Genomic DNA, 17,342 nt, shown 5'->3' with positions numbered 1-17,342 from the left:
GACAACTCCTTAGGGGCCAAAGGCTCTCTCCAGTGCTTGCTGCTCTTGCCTTTGATGCCACTGCTTCTTTTTCTGCCACAGGAGAAAACTCTGGGCAAGATCCTGGGCAGCAGTCAATCACACCTGACTGCCACCAGCAGTCTTCTGTGAGAGCTGAAGGCAGAGAGGCACGAGTGGGCTCAGGACCCTTTGGTGTTGGGTCACACAGAGAGCCTTCAGGTTGAGCTCTGCAGCTCTGAGGGGAAGTTCAGCTCTCCCAGCTCCCTGCTTGCTCCCACAGAGACGAGTCCCAGCATGTCAGAATCATGGATCATTTTTCCCAAACACATGAAAATCATAGAAGCCTTGACAGCCTTGACCAAAGTCCAGCCTTAGGCAGGAGAGTAAAGTTATTAGTTGCCTGGTTTCCCAGGCAAAGTCTGACACATTAGGATCTCACAGTCAGTGGCTCTAAGTGTAATGGGCAGGGTGGGAGGGTTTTTTTCTCCCCCTGCCTGGGTTCTGCAGTGAATTTGCAGCATGTTGAATACATTTTGCTGTAGGACAGAGCAAATGATCTGGGCAGAGTCTTGCATTAGCACCAAACCCCTCTCTGTTTAATGGGAGTTCTGTCTAACTGACAGCACAATTTGGGTCTTCCTTGTATTTCATCTACTTCAAGAGCAGGGGGTCAAATTGTCTCATCATTTACATCCACACAACCCTGCTAATCCCCAGGAGAGCTGCTGAGTGGAAGCTCAGGACAACCTGTAACTGACTCAATTTTCTCTGCTTAGCATAGCACCTTCCAGCTAATTCTTTTTTTCCCTAGCAATGAGCCTCCCAAAGGCTCTTGGTTACAACCCCAGAGCCTCCTGAGCAGACAGGGCTGAACATGGACAGGCTGCAAGAGTTGGGGTTGCTCAGCCTGGAGAAGAGAAGGCTCCAGGGAGACCTTAGGGCAACCTTCCAGTACCTGAAGGGGCTACAGGAGAGCTGGGAAGGGACTTTTTACAAGGGCTGGGAGTGATGGGATGAGAGGCAATGGCCTTGAGCTGGAAGAGGGAAGATTGAGACTGGAGATGAGGAAGAAATTCTTTCCAGTGAGGGTGGGGAGACACTGGAACAGGTTGCCCAGGGAGGCTGTGGATGTGCCATTCCCAGAGGTGTTGAAGGCCAGGCTGGATGAGGCTTTGAGCAACCTGGGCTGGTAGAAGGTGTCCCTCAGGGACAGAGGGTTGAAATTGGATAATCTTGAAGGTCCTTTCCAACCCAAACCATGTTACAAATCTATGGGCAACTGGTTGGACATCTGTTGGAAGGAGATTTCTTCCTGGACCTCTCAGGACATACTGATGGAGACTGAGGTGTTGCTTGGAGAGGATGCAGATCACCCTGCACAGGGCTCCAGTCAGCCCCACAGGATCCTCGTTTCATCCTACAAGTAGCATTCAGAGAGTGACCAACAATCCTGCTCCATCCAGCACAGAACCATGGAGTTGCTTGGGTTGGAAAAGACCTCTAGGATCACTGAAACATCCAACAGCTTCCAGGGGCTCTTCAGACCTCCAAGTTTCCAGGTGGCAAAAGGAAGGCTCTGTGGGCCAGGTGTCCTGGTGCTCACAGATCTGCACTGGCTCTGTCCTCTGTGGCATATTTGCACCTCTGTGCCTCCAGCCAAGGCATCACTTTGCCTTCTGCACCAGGCAGAAGGTGCTGCTGGCTTCTTTCTGTGCTTAGAGCCTCAGAATCCTCTATTTTGCTGCATGGACTCAGAAACCAAGGCTTCTGCCCTGCCTGCAAGGGCTCCTCAGGTCTAAGCTGTGTTGGGTGCTGACTGCAGGAGGCAGGGCTGGGAGCCCCAGCTCTGGAGTCCTTCAGGGAGGTGCTGGTGCCACTTTTTTCCACCCCCAGCCTCACCTTTCCTCCTGAAAGGGCACTGCAAATAATAAAGCTGGAAGCTGCTGCACAGATCTTTCCAACTGATCTACTAATCATATTTCTTCAAATGTTATATCCCTGACCCTTGTAAAGGGATTGCAAGGAAGGCCTTTTTTAAGCTGCATTTTAATAAGTCAATATGAAAGCTCAAAATTATTTAAAGCTTCTTAAATAGGATTATATTTGATTTCTTGAGGGAATAGTGGGGGATAGGCTAGTAAAGATGTTCTGTCCTGCTGAGGTTTTATTACATTAAAGCAACAGCATCCTTTTTAAACAGCTAAAAAAAAGCCACCCCACCTTCCTCTAGTCTCTGATGGAAATAGAGATTACTCTGCACAGGAGGTGAGTGAAGTTGGTAGGTTCCTCTGTCTGTGATCAGAGATTAGAGTTTCTCCTTCAGTGGAAGCTGAGAGAGTCATAGAATGGCTTGGGAGGGACCTTAAAGATCATCTAATTCCAGCCCCCTGCCATGGGCAGGGACACCTCCCACCAGCCCAGGATGCTCAAGGCCTCATCCAACCTGCCCTTGAGCACCTCCAGGGAGGAGGCAGCCACAGCCTCCCTGGGCAGCCTGTGCCAGTGTCTCCCCTCCTTCAATGTAAGGAATTACTTCCTCATCTCCAGCCTCAATCTCCCCTCTACCAGCTTCAATCCATTGCTCCTTGTCAGAAGTCCCTCCCCAGCTTTCTCACAGCCCCTTTCAGGTACTGGAAGGCTGCTCTAAGGTGTCCCTGGAACCTTCTCTCCTAGTTCCTGAGCCAAGGGTTTGCCCCAGCTGAACAAGGTCTGTGTTGGTCTCAAATATCTGAGCATTTTGTTCTGGGAGGTACAACAAATGTAGTGACTTCATGCAAGCTGTCCTGTGAAATGCCAGAGGAGCTCTCAAGGCACCCAGGGGCTCTTTCACAGCCAGGGATTGAATTTGCCCCTAAAAGCCTGAGGTCTGTGCCCCTATCCTGCCCTGTGGGCAACGTGGTCATACTCAGTCTGCTCAAAGGGGCTCATGGTGGAATCCTCACTTGCATTCCACTCCTCTAATGTCATTGTGGCTTCTGTGGAGGCTACTCTGGCAGCATTCAGTGCAGCAAGCTCTACAGAGCCCAGAAAAAGATTCAGGAGGAGGAAATTAAAGCTGTCTGGATGGGGCTGAAGGAACCAGGAGGAAGTTAGGTAGTGTGAAGAGCAGCTTCACTAAGTGGAGTGGTGCTGAACATCATCTGGGACAACATCTGGCCCTGAGAGAACAGAAGGGGATTTCTCTTGGAGCAGCAGATGGGGAGGTTTACAGAACAGATCTTACTAAGGATGAACACAGAAAAGGTCATAATTGCTGGAAAGGGACAAAAACTACCTTGTTCCATGCATTGTCCCATTGCCTCAGCCTGCAGAGGATCTTCTCTCTCATCCTCAGGCAACCAGGGAGCCACAGAATGGTTTCTATCAGAAGAGAAGGTTAAGATCCAGCAGTTGCCCCAGCACTGCCAGGTCACCACTGACCCAAGGCACACAGCACCACATCTACACAGCTTTGAAACCCCTCCAGGGATGGAGACCCCACCACTGCCCTGGGCAGCCTGGTCCAGGGCTTCACAAATCTTTAGGGGAAGAAATTCCTCCTAATCTCCAACCCAAACCTCCCCTGGCACAAGTTGAGGCCATTTCCTTGTGTCCTGTTACTTGATCCTTGCCCAAACAGAGCAACAGCCACCTGGCTCCAACCTCCTTCCAGGCAGCTGCAGAGAGGCAGGAGGTCTCCCCCCCAGCCTACTTTTCTTCAGACTAAACAACTCCAGTTCCCTCAGCTGCTCTTGACAAGACTTGTGCCACATCCTGCTCCCAGCTGAAGCTCCCTGCTCCCTCTGAAGCCAACAGACACTGAGCCAAAGCATTTCCTGGCAGGACTAGACTTCAGGGTTACCACACAGGAGGTGTCCCCAAGGCTATGGCTCTCTGGCAGGTGACAACCCCACCACATCCTTTCCAGCTCCTCTCTGGAGGCCTCATACCTCTCTCAGGGGAGCCAAATGCAAAGATGATGAAATGATTCCTTTTGCCAAGGTGCTCCATGCTGTTCTGCCCACATGCTCCCCACAGGTCCCAGAGCTGCCACAGCATCAAAGACAGAATGACTCCTGCTTGTCCCACCCTGATCCATCCACACTCACTTCCACTTTCCCCCTGAGAGCAGAGCAAGGACTCAGAGATGTTTGTCTCCATTTAGCTGCCCCAGGGCCACCCAATCCTGTCCCAAACCCCTCCACCATTGTCCCTGCTCGTCCTCAAATCTCCTCCCTGCTCACTCTGCCTCTTAGAGGTGGATGGTGGTTGTAGCTCAGGAGAGGTGAGGTGCAGGCAAGACCTTGGTCTAGCAGCAGCTATAAACTGCACCCCACCTTCCTTCAGCCCAGAGCACCCATCCCTGCTGCCAGCAGCTTTGTCTCCTGACTGCAGAGGATGCTGCTTCTCTCCAGGGCTTGTAAGCAAGCAAGAGGCTGCTGTGAACTTCCCAAGCTGTGACACCCACCACAGAAACTCAAATGTGCTGCTCTGACCTCCAGTGCTGCCACAAAACCTTACACAGGCACAGATTTATCTTCAGGTCAGGAGCAGGCTTGCTAGAGCAGCAGAAGATCCTTTCCAATATTTCTGTCTCAATTAGAGTCAAACACTTTGGTGAGGCTCAGCCTTGGGGGCTGTGCCTGGGCTGCCTGCTCCCAGCACTGAGACCAGCAGCAGCAGCAGCAGCACAAGAGGGCAAGGTGCTGGTGATTTATCAGGGCTGAAGTAATTCACCCTGACACAGAGGCACTGAGGAGGAGCTCAGGGTCCAGCAGGTGCCCCTGAAGACCCAAGAGTTATCTGGTGCCACACATCAAGAGCAGCAGGCTCAGAAACTGACTCCCTAGCAAAGAGAAGCTTCTTTTCTCCTGGACCAAACTTCTTTTCAAAGAGCAGAAAGAATCAGCTCTGTTGGGGAGAATACACTCAAAGAACTTCTTGGGTTGGGGAAGACCTCCAAGACAGAGTCCCACCACCCACCTAAGACCACCATGGTCATTAAACCATGGCCCCAAGTGCCATGGCCACAGGTTTCTTGAACACCTCCAGGGATGGGGACTCCACCACCTCCCTGGGCAGCCTGTGCCAGTCCCTGACCACTCTGGCAGTGAAGAAATGTTTCCTAACCTCCAACCTAACCCTCCCCTGGCACAATTTCTAGGCCATTGCCTCTCCTCCTATCATCTGAAAGTAGGGAGAAGAGACCAATCCCCACCTCACTGCAGCCTCCTTTCAGGGAGCTGCAGAGAGCAATGAGGTCTTCCCTCAGCTTCCTCTTCTCCACACTAAACACCCCCAGCTCCCTCAGCTGCTCTTCACCAGACCTGCTCTCCTTCACTGCCCTTCTCTGGACCCACTCCAGCACCTCAGTGTCCTTCTCAGAGCCAAAAACTGAACGAAATACCTGAGGTGTGGCCTCACCAGTGCTGAGAGAGGCAACTTCCAGAGCTGTAACCCCCCTGCTGCTGAAGCTGTCCTCCCAACAGCACATTATCTGCTACCTCAAGCATCACAGCATCATGGCAGAGACCTCCAAGATCATCCAGTCCAACCTTCAGCCCAAGACCACCAAACAAGGAGTGACTCCTGGTCAGAGCCCCAGAATCTGGGGGCAAATAGGAGTTTTCAGCAACACCACCAAGCAGGAGCAGCCCCTAGAGAGGGAGCAGAGCCACGAAGGCAAACAGAAGTCTCGTGCACGCAACTGCTTTCATATCTGCCTGCCCCTTTAAAACCAAAATGCTGGAGTTCATTTGCATTTAGATCTCTTTGGCTCCCTCTTTTCATCTAAAGACAAATCCTCACAAAGGCTGCTTAATTAGACCAAATTAGATTTCCACCTAGTGGCTTGTCATTCATTAGCAAACGCTGTTCTTTTCTTCTGTTTTGGTAATTAGAGGCAGGGCTGGCAGGGCTCACTTCAGCCTCCAGGTTCTGCCTTGCATCCCTGATTTTGTGCAGATGAGAGAGGGAAGGGGGGGGGGGGGAGGAGAGAGAGAGAGGGGGAAAAAAAAATAAAAGAGGAAGAAATTTATTCAAGTTGCATCAAGTCTGCTCAGATTTTACAAGTTGGATAAAGATCATTGCTGGAGTCTTTTATGTAATGGGGTAGAGACTCTTGCTTAAGTCTTTAATGATTAATTGTAATAGCAGATCTGGTGGCAATTTTCAAGACTAAAAGCTGAGTACAAACAGCTCCCAGGCGGAGCTGCTGTGCCAGGCAGCCTGTGGCTTGGCTTAGAGAAGGGCTTCTGCCTCAGGGACCTCCATGCCTGGCCCTTGGTTGTCGTCCTCGTGGCCCCCACTGCGAGCAGAAGTGATGGGAAGGGGCAAGCTGCTGCCCTGGGGTTGGGTAGGGAGAATCCTGGGCTGGCATCGTGGCACCGCTGAGGCCACACCTTGAGTATTTGCTTCAGCAGGACAGTGAGAGGCTGGAGCTGGTCCAGAGAAGGGCAACAAAGCAGGGGAAGGGTCTGGAGAAGAGGGCTGGGGAGGAGCAGCTTGGGGTTGTTTAACCTGGAGAAGAGGAGGCTGAGAGGAGACCTCATTGCTCCCTACAGCTCCCTGAAGGGAGGCTGCAGCGAGGTGGGGTTGGGCTCTTCTCTCTAGAATCAGGTGACAGAACCAGAGGAAATGGCCTGAAATTGTGCCAGGGGAGGGTTAGGTTGGAGCTCAGGACCAATTTCTTTGCAGCAAGAGTGGTCAGGGATCCAAGCAGGCTGCCCAGGGAGGTGCTGGAGTCCCCATCCCTGGAGGTGTTCCAGAAAGCTGTGGCCATGGCACTTGGGGACAGGGTTTAACAGCCATGGTGGTCTCAAGCTGACTCAGTGATCTTAAAGGTCCCTTCCAACCAAAACAACTCTATGATTCCAGCTGCTTCCTCCACCTGCCACATCTAAATCAGTGAGGGACAAGCCTACATCCCACCCATCCCTGCAGTCCTCTTCTGCTGGTGCTATGAGAAGTGTAGCTTCCAGAGGAGAAAAGTCATCCAGACCTAGAATCATTAAGGTTGGAAAAGTCCTCCAGGAGCAAGTCCAACCATGACACTTGCACTGCCACATCCATCACTAAACCATGACCCTAAGCACCACAGCTCTGTGGGCTTTGAACACTCCCAGGGGTGGGGACTCCACCACTGCCTCAGGCAGCCCTCTCCAGGCTTTAAACCATTCTTGCAGTGAAGAAATTGTTCCTCATGTCCAACCCAAACCTCCCCTGGCAACCTGTTCCTCACTGTGAAGAATTTCTTTCTAGCATCCAGTCCAAAGCTGCCCTCCTCCAGCTTAACACTGTGCTCACAAACCCAGATTGTCAGGTGGGGTTTTGTAACAGCACAGAGTCCTGGAATGGTTCAGGTCAGAAGGGATCTTCAGAGCTCACCCAGTCCAACCCCACTGCAGGGAGATCTTCTAACTGGATCAGGTTGTGCAGAGCCCCCAAACAATCTGACCTGGAATGGTTCTATGGAGGAGGCATCTTCCACCTTTCTGAGTGACCTGGGCCAAGGTCTCACCACCCTCAGCTTCTCTCTATTCTTCCTTGTATCTAGTCTCAACCTCCCCTCTCTCACTTTAAAGCCCCCACCCCATGTTTTCCCAACCATTTTCTGTAAAGGAGGCAAAGGGTTTTTCCCCCTTCCACCTTAAAAAGCCCAAAACACCACAACACCCCTAACACCCCCCTCAACCAACACCCCCCCAACCACAACACCCCAAAACCCCCCAAAACCAACACCACCTCCCCAAACACCACCATCTCAACTCCCCCAAACCAACACCATCACCCCAAAACCCCCACACAACCAACACCAACACCCCCAAAACCAACACCACCACCCCCAAACCCCCCCACAACCAACACCAACACCCCCAACCCACACACCCAACCAACACCATCCCCCCAAACCAACACCACACCCTTCAAAACCAACACCACACCCTCCAAAACCAACACCACCTCAACCCCCCAAACCAACACCACCACTCCAAAACCCCTCAAACTCCCAACACCATCCCCAGCCCCCCCAAAACCAACACCACCACCCCCCAAACCAACAACACCCCAAAGCCCTAACCCACACCAACCCCACCCCCAAGCCCAGGACCCCAAGGAGCACCAAAACCTCATCAAATTTGCCTCTCTCCCAACACCGAGCATTCCCTTCTCTCATCTACCTAAACCTGATGTTGAGTTACTGTCCCCCAGAGGCTCTCAGTAGCTGGGTTCTGATGTATCCCTGCACTTTGTAGCTCACTGCCTTCTTAGAGTGTAATCAAACATCAAGCTAAGTAGCAAATAAATCTCCCGGCCTCATAAGCTGCACAGCAAGATCATGTAAATGCAAATGAAGGGCTTGGTTTCAAGCTGTCGCGGGGGGAAGGAGGGAAGGATGCTGGGGCCCTGTCACTGCAATCACTTCACTCTGCAAGTGCAGTAAATCTGCAATAATAATAGCAGTGGCAGCAGGAAGGGAGGGCTTCACTGTACAAGGGGGTGCCATGAAGAGGGGAACAGAAGGCAGGGAAGGAGGCAGGGCACGGCCGGGTGGAAACGCGGCGGCAGGGCAGGGCTGCCGAGGAGGGGACGGGGCAGCTCTGGCTGAGGTGGAGCAGAGAGGATGCAGGAGCCTGCCCAGCAGCTTGCAGAGGTCTTTCTCGAGCCAGAGGCTTTTTCTAACCATAACATGATTATGTCTCTGTACTCAGCACTGGTGAGGTCATACCTTGAGCACTATGTGTGACAGAACAAGAGGACGCAGTCTCAAGCTGCGCCAGGGGAGGTTCTGGCTGGATGTTAGGAAGAAGTTCTCAGGATCTCAGGTAGTGATAGGACTAGGGGGAATGGAATGAAGCTGGAGGTGGGGAGATTCAGGCTGGAGGTGAGGAGGAAGTTCTTCCCCATGAGAGTGGTGAAGCCCTGGAATGGGTTGTCCAGGGAGGTGGTTGAGGCCCCAGCCCTGGAGGTGTTTAAGCCCAGGCTGGATGAGGCTCTGGGCAGCCTGATCTAGTGTGGGGTGTCCCTGCCCATGGCAGGGGGGTTGGAACTGGATGATCCTTGTGGTCCCTTCCGACCCTGACTGATTCTATGGTACTAAGTTCTTCATGGAAAGAGAGATTGGCCCTGGGGATGTGCTGCCCAGGGAGGTGGTGGAGTCACCATCACTGGAGGTGTTTAGGAGGAGACTGGATGGGGTGCTTGGTGCCATGGTTGAGTTGATCAGATGGTACTGGGTGATAGGTTGGACTCAATGATCTCAAAGGTCTCTTCCAACCTGCTTAATTCTAGTCTATAAGGGAGACTGTTTACAAAGGCCTGTGGTGGCAGGGGAAGGGGCAACAGCTTCCAACCAGAGCAGAGCAGATTTAGGTTAGATGTTAGGAGCAAGTTCTTTACTGTGAGGGTGATGCAACACTGAAACAGGTTGTGCAAGGGAGGTGGTTTGGGTCCCATCCCTGGAGATATTCAAGGTGAGGCAATCTGGTCTGGTTGAGGATGTCCCTGCAGGGACAGGGGCTGGACTGGATGACCTTCAGAAGTCCCTTCCAATCCAGGCTGTTTTATGATTGGATGATTCTACATCCTGATCTAGTTGAGGATGTCCCTGCTGACTGCAGGGGGAGTTGGAATAGATGACTTTAGAGGTCCTTTCCAGCCCAGGTGATTCTATATTTTCTATGATTCTATAGAATCATTAAGGTTGGGAAAGACCTCTAAGATCACCCAGTCCAACCATTAACCCAACACAACGATGCCCACTGTGCCATGCCCCAAGGTGCCATGTCTATTCATTTCTTGAGCACCTGTAGGGGTGGGGACTCCACCACCTCCCTGGGCAGCCTGTGCCAGACCCTGACCACTCTTGCAGTGAAGAAGTGTTCCATAATATCCAACTTAAACCTCCCCTGCTGCAACCTGAGGCTGTTTCCCCTTGTCCTATCACTTGTTGTTTGGAAGAAGAGACCAACCCCCTCCTCACTCCAAGCTCCTTTGAGGCAAGTGAAAGGCTTCCAGCCCAGTGAAGGGCTGCTCAGGTGCAGGGGTTAACAATCCCTGCCTCCATCTCTTGCTGTGCCTCTCAGCCCAGACATCTCCTCTGCCTCTGCAGCCTCTGTCACCTTTGGGGAAGTGATGCAACATGTGTCAGTGTGCCACAGATACCAGGGCATGGAACACAGAGTCTTGCAACCACACACAGATCCTTAAAGGTTTTGTACTTCCTCACACCTTTTAGCACACCCACCTGCCACAAACCCATCCCTGAGCCTCCCTCTTCCTCCACAGCAAACACCATTAGCACCCAAACACAAATCCAGGGCTCAAACCTGGGGCTGCACAACCCAAAGTTACCTGGCAAAGACCAAGGAGCTCAATGCACCCTCAAATGCAACCTGCCCTAGAGGGAGGTGTCCCTGCCCATGGCAGGGGGGTTGGAAGTGGCTGATCTCCAAGGTCCCTTCCAACCCAAACCATTCGAGGAATCTCTCAGCCTCCACTGAGGGAGAAACTAATCTCTGATAGCAGAAGAGGAACCTACCAGCTTCAGTCACCTCCTGGATCAACGCCACCCCACACTCACTCTGCACCCAGCCAGGGTATTTCCTGTGGCCAAACACTCCAACCCCTGAGCTGCAGCCAGTCTGAGCACGGTCCCCTCCTCGCCCAGCCCAGCCATGAAATTACCACTTCCAAGGGGGCAGAATGCATCAGCTGAGCCCTTAAAGACAGCTCGAGAGCACAAAGCCAAGCTCAGCACACACCTCTGCCCCTCACGGCCCTGTGAGGAGGTGATGATCTCTGCAGGATGCTCTGGGAAGGCTTCAGGAAGCAGTCTGGGGCTGCCTCTGCCAGAGGGGCTGGGGAAGCAGTGTTTCAGCTGCTGGATTTCCCTCACTGAGGTCGTAAAGGGAGAAAACTTACAGAAGGTACCCAGAGAAAATTAGGACCGCCTGGGAGGCAGGGAGAGACGGTTTTAATTAGAGCCAAGAGGTGGGAAATAAGGCAGAGAAATGACATCTTAATGAGGTTTAATGAAGTTGTCTGCTGATGGGCACAGCTGTCAGGCAGATCTGTATTCCAGCCAAGCAGCCTTGTGACAGGCTGAACCTGAACACAGGGAGCAGTGCTGGAGCTGGGGAAGGGAGGGGAAAAAGGGCCTTCAGCACCAACTTTGGTTTGCTCTCCCCACCCCTTTCCAGCACCACACACCTCCAACACCCCAGGAGGAGCAAACCAACCCAGCCCACGAGGCTGCAGCAGCATTTTGCTCATTTATGCAGGAGGAAGGCTGCAGGCTTGGATTGCACTGAGCAAGAGCCACTCCTGCTACCAGTTCCTCTGCTTTGGTGGCTAAAAGATGCTGGCCCAGAGTCCTCAGAGGCTGTTGATGTTCTTCAGGCAGAGGTTCTCTCCATGTTTAACATACTGGACCAGGTCTTCCCCCCCCCACTTCCTTAATTAATTATCCAGCAGCCTCAGCTTTATTTATTCAGTGCCAAGTGCCTGTACAAAGCCACCTGATGGTGGAAGCAAGCAGCCTGCACTCCTTTTGTGATGGACTAAACACCCAACTGTGCTCACCTCAGGTGCTGCACTAGAGAGAATCTTTAACTCCAGGCATTCTTTTTTTTCCCTCTTCTCATTCAAGAGAGGTTCTGCATTCAAAGGTCTGGAAGCAGCTTTGCCCCAGGTTACAAACCCCTCTCCAGAGAGGGAGACTCCACAACCCCCCTGGGTAGCCTGTTCCAGTGTTCTGCCACCCTCACTCAACTCCTACCCACTGCTCCTTGTCCTGGCACTGGGCATGACCAAGCACAGCCTGACTCCATCCTCTGGGCACGCAACATCTCCTGAGCCAGAGTGCTCACTCTGGAGCATAACAGCAGTCACCTCCATGTCAACATTCAGTGATTCACCTGTGGGAAGCACCAGAGCTGGGTTTCAGTGCTGCAATCCTCTCAACAGGACTTGCCAACACCCTTCCCACAGAGAACAGCCTGGCCCAAAGCACCCACAGCCGTGCTTCAGGGCTCCAGGGGTCTTGTGTAGAACCACAGCACTGTTTGGGTTGGAAAATCCCTCTAAGATCATCATATCCAACCTTCAACCACCACCACAGCCACTAAGCCATGTCCCCAGGTGCCAGGGCCACACATTTCTTAGGCACCTCCAGGGATGGAGACTCCACCACCTCCCTGTGCAGCCTGTTCCAATTCCTGACCCAACTGCTTCCTGACCCTGCTCCAGCTTCACCCTGGCAGGGCTGCACAGCCCCAGGCTGCCAGGCTCTCACCCCTTCCCTCCTCCACCACCTCCCTTTCAAGCTGCAATAAGGTTTCAAGACACACACATCCTGCACTGACTTCACCATGGAGATGGAAGGGTAGAGACAAAGGGGTGAGGGGAGGTCAGTTAATCCCACAGCCACCACCAGGCTGGGACACTCAGGGGCTGGGGACCAGTTCACTTTGAAGAGAAGTGAGTTTATTGAGCTCGAGTCCTTTCTGTGCTATAAGCCCTCAGCTCTGCTCCCTCCTCTTCATCCTCTTTCCCCTCCCCCTGCACTGTGCCTTGCCTCTGGATTATTCCCAGGCAGGAGGGGCAGCAGGGCTGTTGGGGGAAGTTCAGATTGGTTTTCTAGGGAGGATGCACAGCTTGGAAAGAAAGAACTCAGAGGAATGTTCAGCCTAGCTGCAGCCTCCCCAGCAGACCCCACAGGTGGGCATATCCCAGCCCATGGAGTGCTCAGCCAAACAAAAAGACCTTGAGAGCATTTGTATTGGGTCAGATTCCTCCTTCCCAGCAAGACCAGACCTCTTTATAACTCAGGTACAAGCTTGGGTGAAACTCAGCATCCCTCAGGCTTCAGCTCTGATGAAGCCTCATGGCTGGGAGTTCTCCTGTGGTTTGTGTCCAAACAGTGGATTCAAACCCTGCCAAGTGCAGCCAGAGCCACTCCTGGTACTCATGGCCACCTCCTGTTATTAATTGCTGCTGTCAGGGGCTTTAGCTTAGCAGCAAAGGTCTTTATGCTTCCCCTTTAAATTCTTTTCTGCAGCCAGAGGTGGGGAAGCCCCAGAGAAACTGCTACACACTGCCAGGCTTGGATTTTGCATATGGGCTGTACATCCAGAGGACAGATGGAGGAGTCCCTGAAGGTATGGCACCCTTGCAGTACTGTATTTTGCTGGGGAAGTCCTGACACTAAGTCTCTCCCCTCCTTCCCAGTGCTCTTCAATCCTTCTCATCGAGCTGGAGGTGAAGAACTCCAAGTTTCCCCCACTTCCCTCAATGTCACCCAGACTGCTTGGTGGCCTGTAAAGTTCCCCTCTCATGCTGGAAGCTTCTCTAGGACCACAGAGAGCCCAAGCAGAGAGGGGAATGGCAGCTGCAAAGGGGCATCCACACAGCCACATTCATAACCTGGTTATGTGTGCTCTCAGGGACAATTCCCCTGGGAAATCAGACCTGCTGAGCCAGCCAGGGCAGAGGGTGAGATCCAGAAGGGAGATGTCCCCTAGCAAGGGCCATGGGCTCAGACACAAAGCTCACCCCACAGCAAAGCTGTGGCAAAACGTGTGCCAGGTACCCGTGCAGGGTGCAGGGAGCTCAGCCTGCCCTCCCAAAGAGGAGCTACCCACCACGCCTGACCTCTGCCTCTGCTGTTTCCTTCCAGCAATAGGCAGCTGGGACACAGTGAAGCCCAGGAGCGTTTCAGCTCGGGACATGCCCCGGGACTTCATCAGCATGAACCGCGGCGCCCTCAGGGCCGGCTGCAGCACCGCCAGGGACTTCAATCTCTACTACAAAGCCAAGGACCTCCGGCGCAAGGGCGAGCAGTACAGCCACCTGCAGAGGAGCCCACCCAGGCTCCCTGCAGACTTCACCTTTGGCATCCCACCACGGTAAGGGGCAAGGCTTGGGTACCCCTTCTCAGAATGAGCTTATCCTGTCCTGGGGTGCAGCACAAAGAGTGTGTCCAGCAGGACTACAGAGGCTCTTCTCCCCCTCTGCTCCGCCCTGCTGAGACCACAGCTGCAATCCTGTGTCCAGTGCTGGGCTCCCCAGTTCAAGAGAGACAGAGACCTGCTGGAGAGAGCCCAATGGAGAGCCACAAGGATGATCAGGGGAGTTGAGCATCTCCCCTATGAAGAGACTCAGAGAGCCCTGGGGCAGTTTAGTCTGGAGAAGAGAAGGCTAAGAGGGATCTGACCAATGTCTACCAATATGTGAGGGGTGGGGGTCAAATAGAATAGAATAGACCAGACCAGGTTGGAAGAGACCTTCAAGATCATCACATCCAACCCATCAACCAACCCAACACCACCTAAACAACTAACCCATGGCACCAAGCACCCCATCAAGTCTCCTCCTGAGCACCTCCAATGATGGTGACTCCACCACCTCCCCAGGCAGCCCATTCCAGTGGGCAATTGGAGGGGGCCCAAGTTCTTTTTGGTAGTGCCCAATGATAAGACAAGAAACAACAGGCAGAAGCTTGAACATAGAAGATTTCACCTCAACATAAGGAAAAACTTCTTTGGTGTGAGGCTGCTGGAGCCCTGGAGCAGGCTGCCCAGACAGCTTGTGGAGTCTCCTCCTCTGGAGGCTTTCCAAACCCACCTGGATTCATTCCTGTGCAGACTCCCCTGAGTGATGCTGCCTTGGCAGGGGGGTTGGACTCGATGATCTCTGGAGGTCCCTTCCAACCTCTAATTTTCTGTGATACCTTCACATCTCCATCTCCCATACTGTGATACCTTCACATCTCCATCTCCCATACTTCTCATCAGCCCTGCTGGAGCACAGGGGATTTTCTTGCTGTGTGCAGGTCTGGCCTAGACATCAGATTTCTTTTTATGAGCTGGATAATAATCACTATGAGGAGGGGAGGGGGGCAGGGGGGAGAAAAAACCAAGCACACACCCCTCAAAAACAGACCCTCAGCCCCAAACCACCAAACAACAGCCACAAATTCCAGAGCCAAGACATGATGGAGAGCAGCCTGGATTTTCCATGATGGTAAATGGGCTTTGCATATGCAAATTGAATGGATTTTAAAATGGTATTTAATGACAATTTTCGTGGCAGGCATTAACATTAATTGCAGCCAAATGAAAATGCAGCATTAGCTTGCTGTTAGCTGCAAATGCCCCAGCCATAAAGCTTTATCTTTATCAGCAGCAGCCCTCAGCGAGGTGACAGGGCTGCTCTGCAAATGGCAGGCAAAAAGGGCTTTTATGGGGGCAAAAGCAAACCCCCACCCCCACCCCCACCCCCCCTCCAAGGCAGGCCAAAAAGAGAGGGGAAGGGGGGAGGGGGGGGAAGAGCAAAACAAAATCAACATCAATTTTGGTTTATTTCTTCATGAGCAGAGGTTAAATGCCTGCCTCCAAAGAAAGAAATCAATTTAGAGTAAATCAAGATCCAGGCAGGTTCCAAAAGCCTTAAGGGGGGAAAAGCTGCAAGGCCCCACCCCAGCAGAAGGGCTTTTGATTTAAAGTTCTCCTTGCACAACTTGCCTGCTCCCCAACAGCCACCACCTCTGCAGGCTGATTGTATTTATCCCTTCACTTTAAAAGCACGTTACAGACAAAATCGAATTACCAAGGAGTTGTTACAGCCCTTGGCAGTAAAAAGGGGGAAGTTAACACACTTGGCCATCACTGCTGAGTTACAGCCCCCAGCTCTGCTGAGCTGGTCCCAGCCCCAAGCCTGTCCCTGCTCACAGCTGACCAGGTTCAGGATCTGCTCTCTTAAACACGGTTTGGTTCTCCACAGATTTAAGCTGCTCTCTGCTGTCACAGCCCAAGCCCTGCACAGTTGGGTTTGGTGCTGCTGGGTGGGAGAGCATCACAGCTGAGGCACTTCTCTGGGGGCATGAGGTCTTTTTCCATGACTCCAAGCATTTCACAGAATCCCAGCATGTTGGGGGTTGGAAGGGAGCTCTGGAGATCATCCAGTCCAACCTCAGCAGCCTGCCCAGGGTCACAATGGCCAGTGGGGGTTGGATACTCTCCAGAGAAGGAGACTCCACAACCTCTCTGGGCAGCCTGCTCCAGGGCTCCAGCAGCCTCACACTGAAGCAGTTTCTCCTCCTGGGTTGCAGCTGGTGCCCACTGCTAACCTTTAGACACAGAACCATAGAATTGTTTCAGCTGGTCAAGACCTGCAAGACCAAATCCAACCATTTCTGACAAACAGCTCAGGTGCAGTGAAGTCTTTCAACAAGAACACAACCTGCACATCATTCCCTAGCCCAAGGCACAGCTCAGGGGGTGCAGCTGAGAAAAGCAGAGAACAAAGGTGCACTGGAAGTGGCTGCAGCCCCCCTGCCTGATCACAGGATGGTTTGAGTTGGGAAAGCCCTCCAAGATCATCAAGTCCATTCATCAACCCAACACCACCAGGGCCATTAAACCATGTCCCCAAGCACCATGGCCACAGATTTCTTAAGCACCTTCAGGGATGGAGACTCCACCACCTCCCTGGGCAGCCTGCTCCAATCCCTGACCACCTCACACCTGCAGATGGCCTCAGTCAAGGAGTGCTCACTAAACTGGCAGGAACAGAAGAGCTGAACACCCCTGCCTGCCTTCACAGGCAAATGAATTCTTAATTTCATCTTGACACAGGAAGAAAATAAGGTTCATGATGGTGATGCTCTGGGCCAACACCCAGAACTCCAATGCAAACCCTCTCAGTCTGCACCCACAGCCCTGCTGCAGCGATTCTGCACAGCTGGAGCTGCAGCTGGTACCAGCATGCAGCCTTGGGGCCCTGCTGCCTCCTTGGGAGCTGCAGCACAGGGGTTAAAGAGCCTCACACTCAACGACTGCCACAGGAACCTGCTCGTGGTCTGGCACCTGGCAGTGGGCAGCATTTAGAGGGCTTCAAGTCCTGCCAACACATCTTCAGACCCTGGGCTGCACAGCTGGAGGCTTCTGTCTCCTACAGACACCAAGGTCAGGAGTTCCCCCCAGGCTCACAAGTTGGAGCTTCTCCTGGCTGATCCCAACCAGAGACACACACAAATGCTGTGCCTGCTCTCAGTGCCTTATTAATCACACCCTGGCCCTGCTGCTCCCTCTCGCCCAGCAGATCTCTTCTGCCTCTGCTCTCCACCCGTGGTGGATGTGTGCTGTGTGGAGCAGCTCACACTGGAGTATCCCTTTCCCTGGGATATTTTCCTTCAAAGGTCACCCACAGCCCTCCACTCCCTCCCTGGGGGCATCTTCCAGGGGAGAGAAGCAGCTCTGCTTGTTTTGCTGATTCCCTCCCTCCCTGTTCCCAGAGCTGGTTGCTGTGGATCATGTGGCCAAGCTTTGTGGGGAGAGTCATAAAAAGGACATTTTTCATCT

The 17,342-nt window shown here is 52.9% G+C and overlaps 1 protein-coding gene across 1 annotated transcript in view; it reads left to right on the top strand.

Moving 5' to 3' along the window:
• The window catches only part of CFAP77 (cilia and flagella associated protein 77), a 66,701-nt gene that overhangs the window by 28,745 nt on the left and 20,614 nt on the right, over positions 1-17,342 (top strand). The window contains exons 2-3 of the mRNA XM_068155952.1: positions 13,040-13,139; positions 13,658-13,886. Of these exons, the coding sequence (XP_068012053.1) occupies positions 13,040-13,139; positions 13,658-13,886 (329 nt within the window). The remainder of the gene's footprint in view (positions 1-13,039; positions 13,140-13,657; positions 13,887-17,342) is intronic.

This window comes from Melanerpes formicivorus, unplaced genomic scaffold (assembly GCF_026170545.1).
Source record: "Melanerpes formicivorus ecotype bairdi unplaced genomic scaffold, bMelFor1.0.p_v2 SCAF_33, whole genome shotgun sequence".
NCBI classification, from domain to species: Eukaryota; Metazoa; Chordata; class Aves; order Piciformes; family Picidae; genus Melanerpes; species Melanerpes formicivorus.
The sequence above is the reverse complement of the archived record's forward strand: the minus strand, read 5'-3'. Positions and strand labels throughout refer to the sequence as shown.